Source organism: Crocodylus siamensis, chromosome 7, assembly GCF_052110815.1.
Source record: "Crocodylus siamensis isolate JL-2025a chromosome 7, ASM5211081v1, whole genome shotgun sequence".
Lineage (NCBI taxonomy): Eukaryota > Metazoa > Chordata > Crocodylia > Crocodylidae > Crocodylus > Crocodylus siamensis.
In genome coordinates, this window is record NC_143401.1 from 52,978,527 (window position 1) to 52,997,140 (window position 18,614).

General features: G+C 46.3%; 1 protein-coding gene across 7 annotated transcripts in view; it reads right to left on the minus strand.

Moving 5' to 3' along the window:
* RUFY2 (RUN and FYVE domain containing 2) overlaps positions 1 to 7,140 on the minus strand; it is a 69,294-nt gene extending 62,154 nt beyond the window's left edge. For 3 of the 7 annotated variants that reach the window (XM_090057001.1, XM_090057006.1, XM_090057005.1), the window contains exons 1-3: positions 6,728 to 6,863; positions 2,806 to 2,979; positions 2,140 to 2,257 (exon numbers count right to left, since the gene is read on the minus strand). In XM_090057001.1, the coding sequence (XP_089913127.1) occupies positions 2,140 to 2,257; positions 2,806 to 2,979; positions 6,728 to 6,848 (413 nt within the window). In that variant the 5' untranslated portion in view covers positions 6,849 to 6,863. The other 4 variants (XM_090057004.1, XM_090057002.1, XM_090057000.1 and 1 more) reach the window with 4 other exon arrangements.
* Positions 7,141 to 18,614: the final 11,474 nt, after the last annotated feature.

Genomic DNA, 18,614 nt, shown 5'->3' on the forward strand with positions numbered 1-18,614 from the left:
AAATTAAAACCTTAAACTCAGGCTTTTGATTACATAAAGTTTTGCAAGGCAATGTTAATGAGTTAGGATGAAGGGACTTAAATCAAAAGGAATTAAAATCACCAATACTAACTGTGATTTAAATGAGCAAGAACCACACTAATTTAAATCACTAATTTTAATCTTATTTGCACATGTACTTTGAACTTTTTTCCTAGGAAAATAATTAAATTCACATTAGTTCTAACAGTTAAAGCATGTTAATTTTAAAAAAAAAACCACAAATATAATCTTTACACTGCATTTGTTATTTTTGTTAATAAGAATTTTTTTATATCTACACATATTTATTTAAATAATTATATAAATCAACAAACATTTATTCAGGTTCCTAGTTTTTATATTTGTTGTTATGTTAAAGATGTATAATTCACCATTTCCTATTTACTAGACAACCATTTTAGTTGGGATTTCAATTGGGCTGTATTTGCATGAAAAATGGAATTCAGTTAATATGTAGGAAAACAACTCTTTAAATGAGTTTAAATCATCTCAGATGTACCTGATACATAAAAAAAAAATGTTACAAGTTTATCAAATATGTTCTGCATTTAACACTAATTTTTTAAACAAAAGCAATATCAACTGAAGCTAGCAAATTTAGTTTGTTTCTGGTCACCTTGGGTTAGATTTTGAAAGCAATTTAATTGCCTAAAGACATAGTGAAATATGCAATAGCATCAAAGCAGGTTGAAATCAATGCGAGTCTGAGGCTATGAAAATGACCAGCTAAAGAGACGCGTGGTTAACACATTCAGGAGGCACTGCAATTGTTTTATATATTCTTGGCCCAGCAACCCATCTCATTTAGGATACTTCTCTCATTCCAAAACTCTAAACCAGGAGCAGCCCTACCTTGCCACTAACATGCTGGATCTAGTGCACATGGCACTAGCTCTAGCTGATCAGGGACTGTGCTGCACACAGTACCCTTACAGGGCCAGTTTGTGATGTGCAACATGCAGCATCCACTCTAGCCAATCTGGGACCCATGCTGCACGCTATGTCCGCCCTGGAGCAGCCCCCAAAGGCATCACATGCAGCATGCATCCCAGACTAGCTGGGGCAGACACATAACAGTGCGCGTCCCAGACCAGCCAAACACTGCATGCAGTGCATGTCTCAAAGCAGTTGAGTGGGGCACCACATAAGCATGCATCCCAGGCCCCATGTGTGGGGCCAGTCTGACATATGCTGGGTACAGTGTGACCCAGGTCAGTCTGGTATGAGCCAGGTGCAGTGCGTGGGTCAGTTCCAGACCCAGGGGTAGCACACAGGGTTAGATGATGGGGCTCACAGGCTATATCTCTGACAACCCTGCTCTAAACAGCGTGGCCCGATGCTATTTTTACAGCCCCAAAACTCTGTACCCTGGCTACTGCATGAGAACCAGGAAGTGCAAATGGCTGCTGTTTTCATTCATCGAATCTCCAAGCAAAACAAAACGTAGAAAGTAAAGCAACAATATGGCAAAAAGTAATCTTCAGCCTTATTAACAAATAAATAGCAAAATAAGAATGACAGTTCTTAAGGCTATAAACCATTCTTAAAGATCTCTATAACAGAAGTTTGAAAAACATTTTATTAAGAAAGAATTCAGATAATCTCTTGCAATGTTTAGTCTCTGAAGGGTTCACAAGAAAAAGTTGTATAAATTGGCAGCGGTTATCCACAGAGTCCAGTTCGTGGGCTGAAGAAACTAAATATTTTAAGATATCTACAGCTTTAACTTTAACCTTTGTTCCAAGATATCTTCATGTTAGTAGAATATGTCCCTGACTGAACAAAATGAAAAAGATAAAAATAAAAGACTGGCATCAACTGGTTCATCTCCCAACATAGGAAGCAGACTAAATTTCACCACTGACAGACATCACATCCAGTGACTGCAGAGTGCACTGCAATGTAGATTAGTAATGCCACACAAATGATGCCACGGGGAGGTATGTTATAGTCCTCTTACTATTAAAGAAAGGGGATGATAATTAAGTAAGTTTGAGAATTCCAAAAAATATCATCATATCAAAATGATTATTTTTTCTAGCGGATACTGGATCAAGTCCTAAACCTTCACTGCTGTATTTCACCAATAATACTTACTTGAGGCCAGGTAAATCTCTGACACTAGCTGATATTTCCTCAGCTTCTGGGTACAACTTCTCCACAAGTTCCAGAGGGCCCCAAATAGTTTTATTATAACTTAGAAAGGATTTTCTTACTAGTAAAATGAAAACATAATTTAATTAATAATTTACGTAGTTTAGTTGACTCTCAAAAAGTTTACATCAGTATAGCTGTGTTAGAAACTGTAAGAAATTGTTTCACTGTATGAATAGAAATATTTCTCCAGCAAGCTTTTAAATTAGAACTTGAAAAATTAGTAACAATAGCTTGGAATTTCTGAAAATAATCATGTAAGGCAATTTTGTTTTCATATTTAAAACTGATATTCAAATATATAAAACTGTTGAAACACAGAATGTCAATTTAAGAGACTAAATCAAGATGCAAGTAACATGTATACAATCCTAGTACCTCACAAACCATTTCGAGTAACCAACAGTGACTTAGAAAGAAAATGTGTATGCATGTAAGAATGTCTGTTATATTAGTTTAGGATACTTCAGATTTATTATACAACACTTTAAATACTCATAATATTGTACAAGGTAGCTAATGCACTATTTCATCCTACTTTAGAAAGAAAAATATAAAATGCTTTGGTACAAAAAAACAAACAAACCCATAATAAAATTATTACTGCACCTTTAAGACCATGTTTTAGGCAATGCTCCATGACAACAAAGAACTGTTGCAAAGGCGGATAGTCAGAATCCAGAGTCCGACCAAAGCTCAAAGCTGATTCAATCAGTCCTTTGATACTCAACTTAGCCATGTTCAGCAAATTTGCTCTTTCTACAGCTGTGGGATCTTTTACAGCTAGACAAGAAAGAAAAATCAGCATATTTCAATTACTAAAACAAAAAATTAACCAACTAAATACTTGTTCACAGCAAAGCTGTTTCCCCCTAACCTGCATTTATGCAAACAAATAGTTTTAACTCCAGTAAAACCAAAAAAAACCCAAAAAACAATATAACCTCCAAAACACACACACATCTGTTAAGTATGGGTAATATTAATACAAATAAAGTAAGCTGTCATTGCCTTGCCTTCTCCCATGCGTTGTATACAGAATTACATGGTTTTGAGCTGTATTATTGTTTCAATTTATCTCTGTATCAATCAGTGCCAACAAGGTAATTGACCTGGGCTTAAAAAACAGAATAAAGATTTATTCTGTAGCCCTTACTAGTGCAGCTATCAAAAGAAAAATGGGCTACATACTAGTGACCAGTGCCTCCTCTGATACCAAAACATGTGCTTATAATAAAGATGTATCTTATTAATATAGCACAGCCAAAAACAGTCTGAATCCAAGACACACATCCAGCTTAAAATCAGATAGCAGTTCTTTCTTTTCTCTACACCAGGGTTTCCCAAACTGTGGTACACATACTGCTAGGGGTATGCAAGACATCTCTGGGAGGCCTGGAGGAGAAATTGCACAATGAAGGATTTAATTTTCCTTATACTAGTAATTAGCACTTAAGAGTGCTAAGGGTTCCAATTCAATTCAGAAAGAGTAAAGGGTCTCCTAATTCAATTCGGATTTGGAGATTTGGCCACCAAATCGAGCAAAATCTCTGCCGAACTGAATTAGTGACCGAAGCTTCACCCTAATAACTGCTCATTTTCAGAATATGTTAACTGCACTGTTCTCATCAAAGTCAGAAGAGCTAGGACATTCTTTCACCACATATATACCTTTATGACAGTCTTGTAGCCTTTTAATACACATTGCCCCATTCAAAAAATGTATTTTTCTTGGTTTTTTTGTCTTGCTACTTCTTTAGGTGTTATGGACATCCAATTTCCACTATTTATTCCAGCCTTATGCTGGTCTGTTCAGACTTGTCAGTAGCAGAATAGGCCCTAAATCAGTCATTTCCCTGTAAGCATAACACAACAACATTAAAGAAGTTGTATATTTGAGCTTGAACCTGTGCTCAAAGTAAAACTTCCACAAAATAACTGATTTTTTCAGATACATTTTTAATAAGCAAAAATTGTTTCTAAAAATAATTAAATAAAATGTATACCAAATGTCAAAACTATTTTACACCTGCCTTTAACTCCCACAACTATATTCCTTAGCAAAAGTAACTCTACTCTGGAGGGTAATACTTCAAAATGATTGCCAGGTTACTATCAAACTTACCTCACACTTTTCTAAGTATGCAATGAAATAAAAAAACTATCATCATGGTAATACTATACTTTCTATAATCTTAAAAGCTACAGGCTGTTATAACTATATATTTTAGAGGGTGATTTCATGGACAAGAGTGATATCAAAATCATTACTAGCTTTGGCCATTTTGGAAGTATGGTTTTAAAAAATTAATCACTTCCTTCCCTGCCAATACAAATTACATCAGCAAAACTTTCTATTCCTGCAGGCGTTCCTCAATACAGAGGCTTAAGCCGTGGAGCTCCCACTTAGCAGCATCTTGACATCTTTCATATTTCCTCAGTGGCATGCTGTAGATCCTGTTCATTTCAAATGCCATAAACCTGACTTCTTTGACATATCCTTGCCCAATTTCTATCTCCCTGGTCATTTTAATGTTCACTCTCTTCCCCTTCCCTAGTTCAAAATAAACCTTTTCAGGTAAGAGGTTTTGCTTTGGTTTTATTTTTACATTTAATGTAGTTGTGTACTGGACTAGCACGTCTGGTTTTCCCACTTTCTCATTTTAATATTTTGAAGGTCTTTGGTCCCCATTTTCAAAGATATTATAACTAGGGACCTAACTTGCAGTGAGAAAAATCAATTTTCACCCCTTAGTTGCAACCTAAAAAGCCAATTTTGCAGTCATTTAATGGCAGCCCCACCCCTTGGCAGTGACTGGCAAAGAGGCCCCACCCCTCAGTGCTGATTGGCAGAGAGGAAGGAGGGACAAGGAGCGGCCACCATCTTGACTGTTGGCTGCCCTTCATGCAACCCCACCCCTCATCACTTGATTGGCAGAGAGGCACAAGGGTGTAGCTGCCATCTGCTGTCCAGCTAGCATTGCCTTCTCTTGGGCATGCTGCAAGGCCATGCTGCAGCAGCAAGGACCACTGGCTCCCACTGGAGAGCCAACATTTTACTCCAGTAAGTGATTTTTTATGGTTGATTTCCTGGGCAATTGCAGCCAAAGCCATATTTTGCAGCAACTACAGAGAGTGCTGTTTTCTCCGGTTTCTGCAAAAAAAAAAAAAAAAATCACAAAGCCATGATTCAAGCAGGTCCCTAATTATAATGGGCCTTCACTCATGAACCTTTTGGGGTAGATGCCTGATAAATGAAAGACAGCCAAGTGTAAACCACCAAGTCTTGCTCAGTTTACAAAGAAAAAACAGTGAGAACACACCCATGCTCCAGATTTCCACCCACTCGCAGGAATCGCCCCAACAACACTGGACCCTCCCAAGTAATGCTGCTCCTTTCATCTGGACAACAGTTGCCATTAGTGGACGGATGAGCACCATTTACCAGACCACATCCACACCTTCACTAGCAGAAAGGATTAGTCACTGAAAACTGCAGCTAAGGGCAGCATGTGCCAGTGCTGCCTGGACAGAAGCCCTCCTCCACCTGCTACACTACCTTCCCTACCTAAACACCTTCAAAAAACAGGTTTTGCTAATACCAGAAATTCCTGCCTCCCCCAACTCTACCCACTGAGAAAAGCAGTGCATTCCCATGGAAATCAGAGGGTCTCTCACAGGAAACAAGAGAAACCCCAGAGCCCCCAGGAGCCGGGTTCATCCAGAGCACAGGCAGGGGTGGATTAATGCATGGGTGGACAGGACCCAGGCCTGCAGGCCCCTCCCAACCCGAGACCCCGGGGGATGCTGGGGGGAGCCCCGCTCAGACAGGCATCTGGCCACAGGCATCCAGGGCTGACAGCACGGGCCTGCTCCCCTCCCGCTGAGTCAGGGCTAGAGCCAGGGCCAGAGCCAGAGCCAGGGCCAGCAGAGCTCCTTGAAGGCAGTGGCAGCTTCCTGGGGCCAGCTGCTACGAGGAGGTCCCATGGGCAGCCCCACTTTTGCTCCCCCCTATCCGTGAGCGGCTGCCAGCACCAGTGCAGCTGAGACAGGACAGGATGGGTCAGTCCTGCCCTGCTGGGGCTGACAGAGGGGCGGGTGGCCAGAGGGGTGGCACAGAGCCCTGCCCTCCCCCCGGCCTAGCCCCTGGGGGACCGCAGCCCCTGCCAGGGCCACCTTCACCGGGTCAGCACTCACACCCCTTAGCTCACCCCCACCCTCGCAAACAACCGCGCGGGTGGGCCCAGCCGCAGCCCCCGGGGGCGCAGAGAGCACCTGCCTTCACCAGGTGGGAGGCTCCAATTTTGTTTGCGCAGGGCCCCGCTGAACCGTAACCCGCTGGGCGCGGGAGAGGGGCTGCCTGCAGCCCCGCCCTGCTGCCACGATCCCGCTCCCTGGCGCCGGCAGGCCCGCGGGGCCGTTCGCGCAGCCCTGGCCTGAGCCGCCGCGCTTCGAGCGGGCCGGGCCGGGCGGCCACTCCGCGCCCTGCGGCTCCGGGAAGGAGCGTGCGCTGCCGCCGGGCACGGAGCACCTTTGTCCCCAGCGGGGCAAGAGCAGGGGCAGGAGCCGCCGCAGGCTCCTTCCGAGGCACGGAGCAGCATCCTGCCCCCGCCCCGGGCCGAGCTTCTGCCGCATCCTCCCTTTGGCGACATGGGCCGGGGGCGGCTGCGAGCCCCCGCTCCAGCTCCAGCCCTCGGCCTGGCAGCCCCCCGCGGCGGCGCCGCCGCGCCCTTACCCATGGCCGCCGAGCAGCCGCCGCCCCGGCTGCTCCTCGCGGGTCGCGCGCTACCCTTCTCCGCTGCGCGGTGCAGCCGCTCCTGCTCCCGCATCCACTGCGCCCCCGGCGGCAGGAGGACCTGCCTCGCCGCCCGTCCCGCTTAGCCCCGGGGCCCGCCGGAGCTGTCAAAGGGCTGCGGGAGCCGGCCGGCCGGGGAGAGCCGAGAAGCCGAGCTGGGCAGATGCGCCTGTAGCGCTGGGAGGCGGCGCTCGCGGGCAGACTGCCACTTCCTGCTGCTGGAGTCCAGTAACCCGCAGGGTTACCCGGGAAGGGACAGGCTCCCGCCGCACTAGGAAGGAGCCGCTTCTTTTCCCCCGGAGCCTGCAGGGGGGCAGAAGATAGAAGATTGCTGTTAAGTACCAACACCTCTCAGCTGTTGGTCCCTGGTCCTAGCTAAGTTAGCACTAGGCACTGCAGGTAATAACTGGGTGTATGGGAAAGGAAGAGAGAAGTTACACCCCAACCACACTGCTTCCCAGGAATCACACTAGAGTGAAGGAAAAACAAGCAGCAGCTACTGCGTTAGAGGTCACCTCATCCCATTCTTCATTCCACCCCTGCCACGTACAAAGCAGTGGCTGCTTAAGAGCATCTGATGGATAGGGAAGGCCCTCCCAGACCTTATGGTAGACCTGAGTATAGAAAATTCATGTTTCATAATCCAATGAGAAATGATAGAATGGAGCATAAAGAAACATTGTTCACCAAACAAACACCATGACTGTGGACAGTCTTTTTGTGCACTACATTGCCTTTGTCTTAGGTTTAATAAACAACCACATGGTGTCCCATTACTATTAGTTTGAACTATCATGGAAACCACATGTGACATATACCACCATTCCCATTAGTTCATGAATAGCACATACCCTCAGCAGCTGAGCAAGGGGCACGGATAGTGGTGCTGGTGGCAGCAGGAGCACAACAGCAGTAAGCGGGCAGCTCCAGCAGATGTTGATGGCACTGTCAGTAGAGGGGGGATGGCAAGCGCTGACCAGGGATTGGCGACCATCCGCAGATGCCACGGGCAACCTTTTCATAAGGGATGCACTGCTTTACATATGGCTAATGCATTAGTTTGAACTATTATGGAACTAGATATTGTGCAATTGTTTACTAAAGCTGGGACAAAGGTAGTCTGGGCTAGAATGGCCCCCACTGAGCAGAATGCTTAGGATATGGCCATGCTATGGCTTTATATGGTTGCCAATATAAAAATAGTTGGATTTTACTATGAGTTCAACTCAGCACTGTAGGATCCAGCCATCCACAGTCATGAAAAAAGGTCCAGTTCCTTTAAAATTACAAAGTAGTGTTTGGCCTTTGGCACTTGTAGGAAGCAAAGCTTTCCAAGGACAAGACTACCACTGTTTCCACAAAAATATGTTAGGTCATGTATTGCACCTGTGTATGGCATACTGTGAGCACTGAAGCAGCCACAATCGTTTAACAAAGCCTCTTTAACTACCATCACTGAGTACCCCTGTCCCATAAGCATCAGGGGAAAAGAATTCTCTGGACAAACTCTCCCAACACCTTCCCTCCAAAACTGAAAGGAAGACTCGACACAGGGATCAGCAACATTTTTGGCCCAAGTGCCAAAATCACCCCAACCTCCATCCACACCTCAACTTGGTATGCCAGAGATGGGGGAGCTGCAAGGGCCCCTTTCCTCATTGCTGGCAGTGGCTACAGGTTTCCCTCAATTTATGCAGGTTTATATGCAAATTTGCTCTTATGCAAAGAGCATATTTAGACCCATAATTCGCTATATGCGATCAGCACAGATGCATCCCTCCCACCCAAGCAGGTAAGTCTGTGGGGGGGATGGAAAGGGCCATGGCCCCACTCACCCCAGCCCCAGCTGCAGTGGCCTTAGGAGCAGCTGGCGCCAGCTGCCTGCAGCCTCTGGGCTGCACTGTGCTCTGCCTGTACCCCCACGCAGGGCTCACCCCAGCTCTTGGGTTGTGCCGTGCCATGGTGTCGGCTACTCCCAGAGCTGCTCCAGCACGGGCTGAGGTGAGTGCGTTCAAGAGGAGCTCCAGGCGGCATGGGGAGCAGCATTCACCCCAACCCCAGTTGCAGAGGCCCAGGGTACAGCCAACGCTAGCTGCCTGCACCAGGGTACAGCACAGCCCAGGAGCAAAGGTGAGTTGGGACAGGCAGAGCACAGCCAGGGATGGGGAAAGTGCTGCTGTTCCCTCTGCTTTGCTGCCTTGTGCAGCCCCAGGAGTAGCACCCCTCCCCTAGTGCCAGCCTCATTCCCTCCCTCCCTCATCACTATGGGAACCTAGTCCCATTTGTTACATTGCAAAGTGGGTTCTGCAAATTCAAGTTATGCACAGTTCTCCAGAAACACATGTACAGCATAAATCGAGGGATATCTGTACAAGAATACCTCTGGGTGGATGGAAGGGAGGGGCTGGGGTTGCACTGCCCCACTCCCTTCCCTGCTATGCGCTGAGCTGTGCATGTACCCACCGCTGCCATGGAGCTGATGCCTGGGCTTTGGAGACCAGCACAACTGTTTGCAGCCTCCGGGCTGCCTTACACAGCTGGCCCAGGCCCAGGGTAGCTGTAGCAGGTGTCTGGAAGGCTGCAAACAGCTGTGCCAGGCTCTGCTAGGGGGGAGCCAGGGTTGCACTGCCCCAGGTCCCTTCCCGGCTGTGCACCGAGAGATGCACACGCAGCTGCCACAGCCACTAACTAGTGCTGGGGCTGCACAGCCCCATGTAGCCATTTGCAGCCTCCTGGCTGCAGCATGCCTGGGCTCTGGGCAGCTGCTGGCAGAAGCTGCCCAGAGTCTGGGTTGGCTGTGGCATACTGAGGAAAATAGCCTTGCATGCCATGCTCTGGCACACATGCCCAAGGGTTGTCTATCCCTGACTTGATGCATCCTTTCCCTTCCAAGCTAGAAAGATGCTTGCAAAGCCTGTAATGGGACGTCAGTGCACAGCAAGATCTTTATGAAAGTGAGGCTGTCAACTTAGAGTTTCAGATTAGAAAGTGCCTCATTTTTAAAGGTTCAGGGCTGAAAGCAAAAGTTTACAGCTGCTTTCCGTAATTTATAGTGAATGAGATCATCCCATTCCACAGTTTGCACAGGCTTACCTGTGGATTACTTTACAGAACTTGACAAGACACCTGAGCACTTTAAATAATGAGTAAAAATATCTTTTGTCCTAGACATGCTGAAAAAAAATCAGAGAAGAATGACAAATGCATCATCAGATTTGGCAACACCATACAATTAGCATTTTTTTAAATACAATGGGAATAGCAGTTTGCCTCAGGGAGTGTAATTAGTCAAAGGAAGAATCTGGTACAGGAGACAGGTTTCTAGAATGCTGCCTTTTCAAAATAGGGAATTAAAGGAGTCTGGTTATATAAGAATTCTTTCTGGGAGGTCTTCTGGGCATTTTTTATGTCAAATTCCTACACTTAGATCCAACAGTACAGTAATAAAGGATGGGATAGACAAGTGATAATAGGAATCCCTCTCACCCTTTTAACAGGGGTCTTGTGATTTGAGGATATTGTGAATTAGACTTCAAATGTAAAGACAGCTGTACAACTTCCCCTTGTTTGACTCTGTAGACCAAGATCACTAGGAAAGAAGTGAAAAAGCTGGAGGAGAATAAAATAACAGTTTTTAAAGGGTCATTCCCTAAAGAGTTCTGCTGTACTTCACTACAGCAAGGTCTCAATTAAAGAACAAAACAAAAGTTGGAACTATTCTGCAGTTCCAATTCATTCTCTAAATTTAGCAGTCTGATATACAACTTCCTGCATTTCTGAAGCATTTCAATAACTGTTAAGAGACTAAGTGCAGTATCAGGAACTTAATTTCTACTCTAAAAAGTGAGCTGAATTTAAAAACTGTAGGAGATGCACAATACAGTCACTCCAAGCTGCCCACCCTGTCCCAACACATATACACATATATAGAGGTTAAAAATAGAAATGGTTAGTCTAGCAAGATCTCTCTTGGGACACTAATTATGTTGTCTATGAACTGCATATCAGCCTTCCTTTCAGCATATTGCTTCTACTTCCATATCATCATGGAATCATAACTATAAAAAAGGACCTCAAATTCTAACCCCCATGACCTATACCATAACAGAACATAGTTTAACCATAGCTTTAGCTCAGTTCCAACACCTGAAGAGGGAAGAGGCATTTCAGAAGCGATGAGGAATGGAAAGGTACTGAAAGAAGTGTATGTGTGTCAGGACAGGATGGAAGATGTGGGTGAAGGCTGAGCGGAAACAACACAGCGGCCTTCAGGATAAGCTTATCAGGAAACAGGTTGAGAAAATGCACCTGGTTCAGCAAGACACCAGGATAAGTCGCTGTCAGACTGCCAAGAATATGTTACAGGGCGGGCAAATCTGTATATGACTTATCAGTATATAAAGATGTCTGTGCTTTGCTTTTGTTGAAAATTAGCTCTCCCTTGCTTTTTTTCCAGTGGCCATGCAAAATAAAGCGCTTCTGACAGCCAAACAGTAATCCTGTCTGAATTTCCACATCATCTTGGGGGCTCGCCCAGGAGGTGTCCTCACACAGACTGCCCCGAGTAGGACCCTTGTCTCGGCTCCAAGAAGGCTTTCCTTGACTCGGTTCTTCAGCTCTGTGACCTTGTCACCCCAGACCCTGATCTACCATCCATCTGCTTGGCTCTGGAAAAATCCCTGGCTAGGGTGAGTACCTGCCTGTTTTGGTGTCAGTAAGTCCAAGGCGTGATAGTGGGTAGTGGGACCTCTAAGATCCTGCCACATTTATTTATCTGAAATATAGGCCCCAGTCAATGCAGTACTCAATTAAATGGAACCGGTATACCGATGGTGACCCCAAATTGTGCTGGCCCCTAGATGGGTCATGGAATCATCATATCCTCAAATATCTCTGAGAAAATTTGCAAAGCAAGCACCCTGTTTAAATGGAAACCTGGTACCTATGGGAAGATGAGTCTGAAAAGCTCTATAAGCGCTCCCTTGTGGCTTCCTATAAGGATAATGAAGAAAAATTTAAGCAGCAAATCGATCACCTTCAGAATCAGGTTAAAGATCTCCAGTGTCAAGGGCCAACCCCATCTGCCCCTTGTTCACCGTATCCGGCTAGGCTTTATCCCGCTTTGCCTCCACCACCAGATGACCCACCCCAAGGTGATTTGTTGGATCATTGGGTCCTGCTCCCGCCACCGCCCTCCGGTCCCGCGGCCTCAGGCGCTGCTGCGTCCACTGTGCCGGCTTCCCCGGCAACTGCACCAACCCTTACCCCTGGTCCTTTGTCTCTCATTACCACCGTCACTTTTGATTTTCCCACGGGAGACTGGTTCAAAATTGATGTCCCCCTGGACCCCCAAGATAGGTGGACCATACATTCAGCTTCCCTAAACCAGCAGAATACCCCAGTCAGATTAACCCTCCGGAACTGAAATAACGCTACCAACAAGGTAGACTGTCAGAGGACCCTTGTAAGAAAGACTCGCTAGGGTGGAAAGCTTGTTGGGGCACAGACTCCCCTTCGAGAATACCCTGTGCCAGGAGGGCAACCTGTGGTGGTCCATGTCCCCTTCTCACCATCAGAAATAGTCTTTTGGTCAACTACCTTCCCTAAACTCCATGACGACCCTACCGGGTTTACTCAAAAACTCCAAACCCTCTTTGAGTTTTATAAGCCGACCCACAGTGATATTCAGATGCTCCTCAGTGGTCTTCTTCCTGGAGACCAGAAAAACACCCTCCTTAAAGCGGCCAACCAGCCTCCTCAAGACCCCGGCAAAGACCATCTGCCAAACCTCTATAAACAGGTCCTTGAGGCTGTCCCCAGGGTCTCCCCACAAAAAACAAACTAGTCCAAAATGTCCACCTGTAGGCAAAAGGCAGAAGAATATCCTGCCAACTACTATTCTCGCCTGGTCCAAGCCTTTAAGGCACATTCTGGCAGTCAGGACCCAGACACTAGCCTCCCTGCCATGATTATTCTGACCTTTGTTTTAGGGCTGTTACTTAGGCTCTCTGAATCCCTGCGAAACACTGTGATCGGGTGGGAAACTAAACTTCTCACTGAAGTTTTGGCTGCTGCCGCTCATTTCTATACTAAAGCCCAGCAGCAAAAATCAAAGGCTCAGGACAAACTGATGGCTTTGCAAATCAGAGATCTCCAGGGCGGCGCCAGACCATGGCACCCTGCAGGACCATTTAACTCAGCCCAACTACCTGGTCCCTCTGTCATTCCCAATGATGTCTGCCGCTACTGTAAGCAAAAAGGCCATTGGAAGAATGAGTGCCCGAATAAACCTCGGGGGCCCCCACTCTCAGCTAGTGTCCCTCCATTTCAGCCAGGTGCCCACCAAGCTCCACCGCCCAGACCAGCTCCTCTCCAGTCCCTTGAAGTTGAAAATCAGTATTAGGGCAGCCGAGAAGACCCAGAGACTCTAGCCCTTTTACTTTCTACCTTTTCCGATGCTACGATACCTGTTACTGTGGGAGGAAAAATGTTCCCTTTCTTGTCAATACGGGTGCTTCTTTGTCTATGCTTAGCTCTGGTTTTGTTTTTAGGGTTCCCGTTTCCGGTAATCACTGCTGTAAGTATTGGGGATCAGCCCATTGACCATCCTGTTACACAGCCACTTTCGTTTACCTTGGGTCCCCCTGACTGAGCAACATGCCTTTTTGCCGAGTCCTTGTGCCTCTGTAAATCTGTTGGGGCAAGACTTCCTCTGCAAATTGCAGGCAACAGTTCACTGTTCTCCAGATGGGGTCTTCCTCACATTACCCCAGACCCAAATTCCTGCCTTGATGATGACACTAATGGAACAGGAACCCGAGCCCAATTCTTCCTTGTTGCAACAGGAACTATTGGCTCACTTTCCTGAGTCCTTTAGGTCCCACTCCACAACTGATGTGGGACTTCTCAAGGGTGCCATCCCAGTTTCTATCAAGGTTAAATCAGGAGTGTCTCCCCCATCGATCCCGCAATACCTGCTATCAGTTGCTGCCTCCAGAGGCATTGCTCCTGTAATACAAGGTCTCCTAGAACAGGGTGTCCTTGTACCTACCCGTTCTTGTTGTAATACTCCGATCCTTCCAGTCCATAAGAAGGAGAAGTGTACACCTGAGAGGGTTGCCTGTTTATCGTTTTAAGATTTGCGTGCTATTAACAGTTTTGTGATTCCCTTGACAGCTGTGATACCCAACCCTGCCACTGTACTTTCTCAAATACCTGCTTTTGCTCTTTTCTGTGGTGGATCTCTGAAATGCCTTTTTTTCTATACCAGTTCACCTTGACTCTCAATATTTATTTGCTTTTACTTACCAGGACTGGCAATACACCTTCACTCATCTGCCTCAAGGTTTCCGTGACTCATCCACCATATATAGCCAACTTCTCAAGTCTGACCTCGATACAGTCCAGTTGCCTCATGATTCTGTGCTAGTCCAATACGTAGATGACTTGCTCCTCTGTTCTGATACCCTCCCTCATTACCAAGTTGACTCTGTTGCTCTTTTAGAACAACTTGCAGCGCGGGGCCACAAAGCCTCCTGCTCTAAGCTCCAATTCTGTCAGACTTCTGTTACCTACCTGGGATACACTATTTCTCATGGTACCCGTCACCCATCTCCTGATCGTCTTTCTGCTGTTCTTTCCCTTCCATGCCTGCAGACTAAATGCTAATTCCGTGGTTTTCTAGGTGCTGCCAACTACTGCTGACAGTGGATTCCTAATTATTCTGGACTTTCTAGACCTCTCACCCTTCTCACCTGTGATTCTTCCCAACCTGTTACCCTGCGAAGACGTCCATGAATCTGCCTTCTGTCAGCTCAAGCGAGCCCTTTCTTTTTCCCCCGCTCTCGGGCGGCCTGATTATTCTAAGCCTTTCACTCTCTTTTGCCAGAGCACCAAGACACTGCCTCTGGTGTCTTCACTCAGCCTTTCAGACCCTCCTCACACCATCCCATCGCTTACTATAGTGCTTCCCTTGACACAGTCGCTTCTGGGTTTCCTCCTTGTCTCCATGCCGTTGCTGCTGCCGCTCTGCTGGTTTCTAAAACCAACAACCTTGTCCTTACTGTTGCTGTCCCGCACGCTGTCCTCACCCTCCTCCTGTAACTGTTTTATTTTTTTTTCTTCTGTATAACTGCCGCGCGGCACTCTCACATTTATGTAACCTTGAAGTCTTAACTAGTAAGCTAAATGAGCGCTTTGTATTTTTCTCTGTTGGCATTAAGCTACTCATGCGCATGTTGTAGATTTTATTTTTTATCTAGAAGTGTTATTTTTGCAGAAATGAAACTTATGTTAAAAGTCTGCATAGCAATTACTATGTAAAAGAAACTATCCTATCCCTGTATGCTCAGCTTATATCATAGTTAGTGTCACAGAGGCAGTCCAACCAACATCTATAAAGAGGCAAAGAAACAGAAAACAGCAGAGACGATGGCCGGAAAACTCTATAGGCCCGATCACCCTATAGACCAGCTCTTAGCCTCTCCATCTGGGCGTACCCCAGCGAAGACAAAGGCCTTGAAAATCCGACAACTGACAACGATTCACCGTGTTAGTTTTGTACTGTATATCCCATTCATGAGCTGTTGACCAGTTCTGGGACTACGGAGCCGGCAGCCGCACCTAGCTTTGGACTAGCTCCACTGTTGGAACGCAAGGGCTGGCTCTGGAACCTCGTGAACCAACAGACCCCCTTTGTACCCAGCATACTGTAACTGAAGAAACATCGGAGACTCCACTCCTCGACTGCCTCTCATCGTAGCTTAGACAGCATACCTACGCTCGCTATACTTGTATTTACTGCAGCTTTGTTCCAACCGGTCTCCCCTCCTATTTGTAAGAGGGTGAGGCCAGGTGAGTGAATAAAATCTTTTTGTTTTACCCTATATCTACTCTGTAATAACTTCTATTACTAACATCCCATCTAAATGAGCCGTTGACCAGTTCTGGGACTACAGAGCCGGCAGCCGCACCTAGCTTTGGACTAATTCCACTGTTGGAGAGCAAGGGCTGGCTCTGGAACCTCGTGAACCAATGGACACCCTATAAATTAAGAAACATTAACAACTTACTCTAAGTTGTCTACTTGTGCCAACTCGGCGAACCTCGAGGGCGGCTATAAAGCTACCTCCAATCCCGCCCCACAAGCCGCGCGCTCGCACAGCTCCGCAAAGCCCCCGGCTCCCCTAAGCAGTGCCGGAACCGCTAGCCCGGCATTCCGCCACACCTCCAATGCAGCAGCCTCCAATGCAGCAGGACTCAGCACTTGTCCCCTGGCAGTCTAACCTGCTATGAGGTGGTTCTTCTGGCTGTGGACCACGTGACCCTTGTCTGCTGTGATCCCCTCAATCCTGCCTCTCTTCTTCCTGCACCCTCAGACGGCCAACCTCATGACCGCACTCAGCTTGTGGACTTCGTTTCTCTTCCCTGTCCAGATCTTTCCGATACCCCTCTGACTAACCCTGACCTCATTTTCTATGTTGATGGCTCCTGTTTTCGAGATAATCACAGCATTCTCTGAGCTGGCTATGCTGTCTGTTCCAATTATACTGTTATTGAATCCTCTGTTTTTGTTACTAGTGCTCAAGCTGCTGAACTCATTGCTCTCTCTCATGCCTGTCACCTTGCTGCTGGACAATCTGCTAATATGTGTGCAGACTCTCACTATGCCTTTGGTGTCTGCCATTCTTTTGGACAGATCTGGAAACAGCGAGGTTTTCTTACTTCTGCTGGGACTCCCATCTCTCACCATCACCTTATTACTGCTCTCCAGGATGCTATTCTCCTTCCTTCCACCCTTGCTGTTCTATGGTGCAAAGCACACACTGCTACTGATGATCCCGTGTCTCTGGGAAACGATAGGGCAGATGCCACAGCCAAGACCACTGCCCTGTCAGAATGCTTAGCTCTGGTCCTTTAGGCCACTCTCTACCTCTTCCCACCTCCCCTTTCTCCAGGATGCTGCCCCAGATGCTGAAAAATATCCACAGGCTGCTCTCTCCACTCTGACTCCTTGTAGATGACTTGCACCTTGTAGCGGCACCCATCTGGTCACCTTGTAGCTCCCAGAGCCTTGCTATCCATTTTGGCTCAAATGGCCCACTCAGTGGCCCATTCAGCCAAAGAGGGGATGGTAGCTGAAGTTGACCGCCATTGGTATGCCTCTGGTTTTTCCACCGTGGCTGCCCATTTTTGTCACCAGTGTCCGTAGTGTCAGTGACACAATCCTGGCCGACCACCCTGCCGGCCACATGCATTCCAGACCTTTAGGCCTTTACCCCTTTTCCCATCTCCAGATGGACTTCGAGTTGCCCAAGTTGGAACCCTGGAATCATGTGCAGTCATAAACCATACTTGCTGTACCTGAATCGATCAGCACCACCAAGTGAAAAAAGACCTCCGCACCATTAAAAAACAGTTGCAGGTGATCCATGCAGTTGCAAAGGAGAAACCCTTTTGAGTAGTGAAGGTGGTTACCAGATATAGGGGGATGGTAGAAATCCCTGCTAAAATAGTGTATTCTAAGTTGCCGTTTTCATTATTATCCAAGTGACTCTGTGTTGCTTACGCTGCTGTTTATTGAAAACTGCCCAGAGTTTCTAGGTTCTCTAAGACCAAGCTGCAGATGATAGTGCTCAAGGAGGTGGCCTATGAGTGCAAATGACAAGAAAATGTCAAAGGCTTTATAAATATAGAAGTGTAAGCACAAGCGCTTACAAAGGGGAAATGATAAGGAATGAAAAGGTACTGAAAGAAGTGAGAGAGAGGAGAGAGAGGAGAGAGAGGAGAGAGAGGAGAGAGAGGAGAGAGAGGAGAGAGAGGAGAGAGAGGAGAGAGAGGAGAGAGAGGAGAGAGAGGAGAGAGAGGAGAGAGAGGAGAGAGAGAGACACATGACAGGGTGGGAGAAGTTGGTGAAGGCTGAGCAGGAACAACATGGCGGCCTTCAGGATAAGCTTATCAGGAAACAGCTTGAGAAAATGCACCTGGTTCAGCAAGACACCAGGATAAGTCGCTGTCAGACTGCCTAGAGTATGTTATGGGGCGGGCAGATCTGTATGTGACTTACCAGTATATAAAGAAGTCTGTGCTTTGCTTTAGTTGAGAATTAGCTCTCCCTTGCTTTTTCTCCCACAGCCATGCAAAATAAAGCGCTTCTGATAGTCAAACAGTAAATCCTGTCTGAATTTCCACATCAGAAGTTACAGGAACAGGTCTCATGCATACAATTTTCATGCTATTTCATAAATTTTTCAGTTAGATATTGGTTATCTATTCAAGAAAGAGCCTCAGATGAGGAAAATCAGTATAAATAATCTGACCTATGGAATCTTAAACTTACTCTAATATACAAATTACTAACATCACAAAATAGGAAAGATTATTTGATAGAAAATATGCAAATATTCTAGTAAAGTTGCTACATTAAATGATAGCAGGGGTTCTTGGGTTTTTGTGTTTGTTTTTTTTTAAACTCTTAACTTTCCCACCTTTATAATGCATCTGTTGTCCATTGGTAGACTAGGGACACACACACAGGAAGTTAGTGTTCTATCATTTGTTGCAGCTAAAAACAAAATACCGACATTTTGATGCAAATAGAGTTAAGACTACAACAAAATAGGAG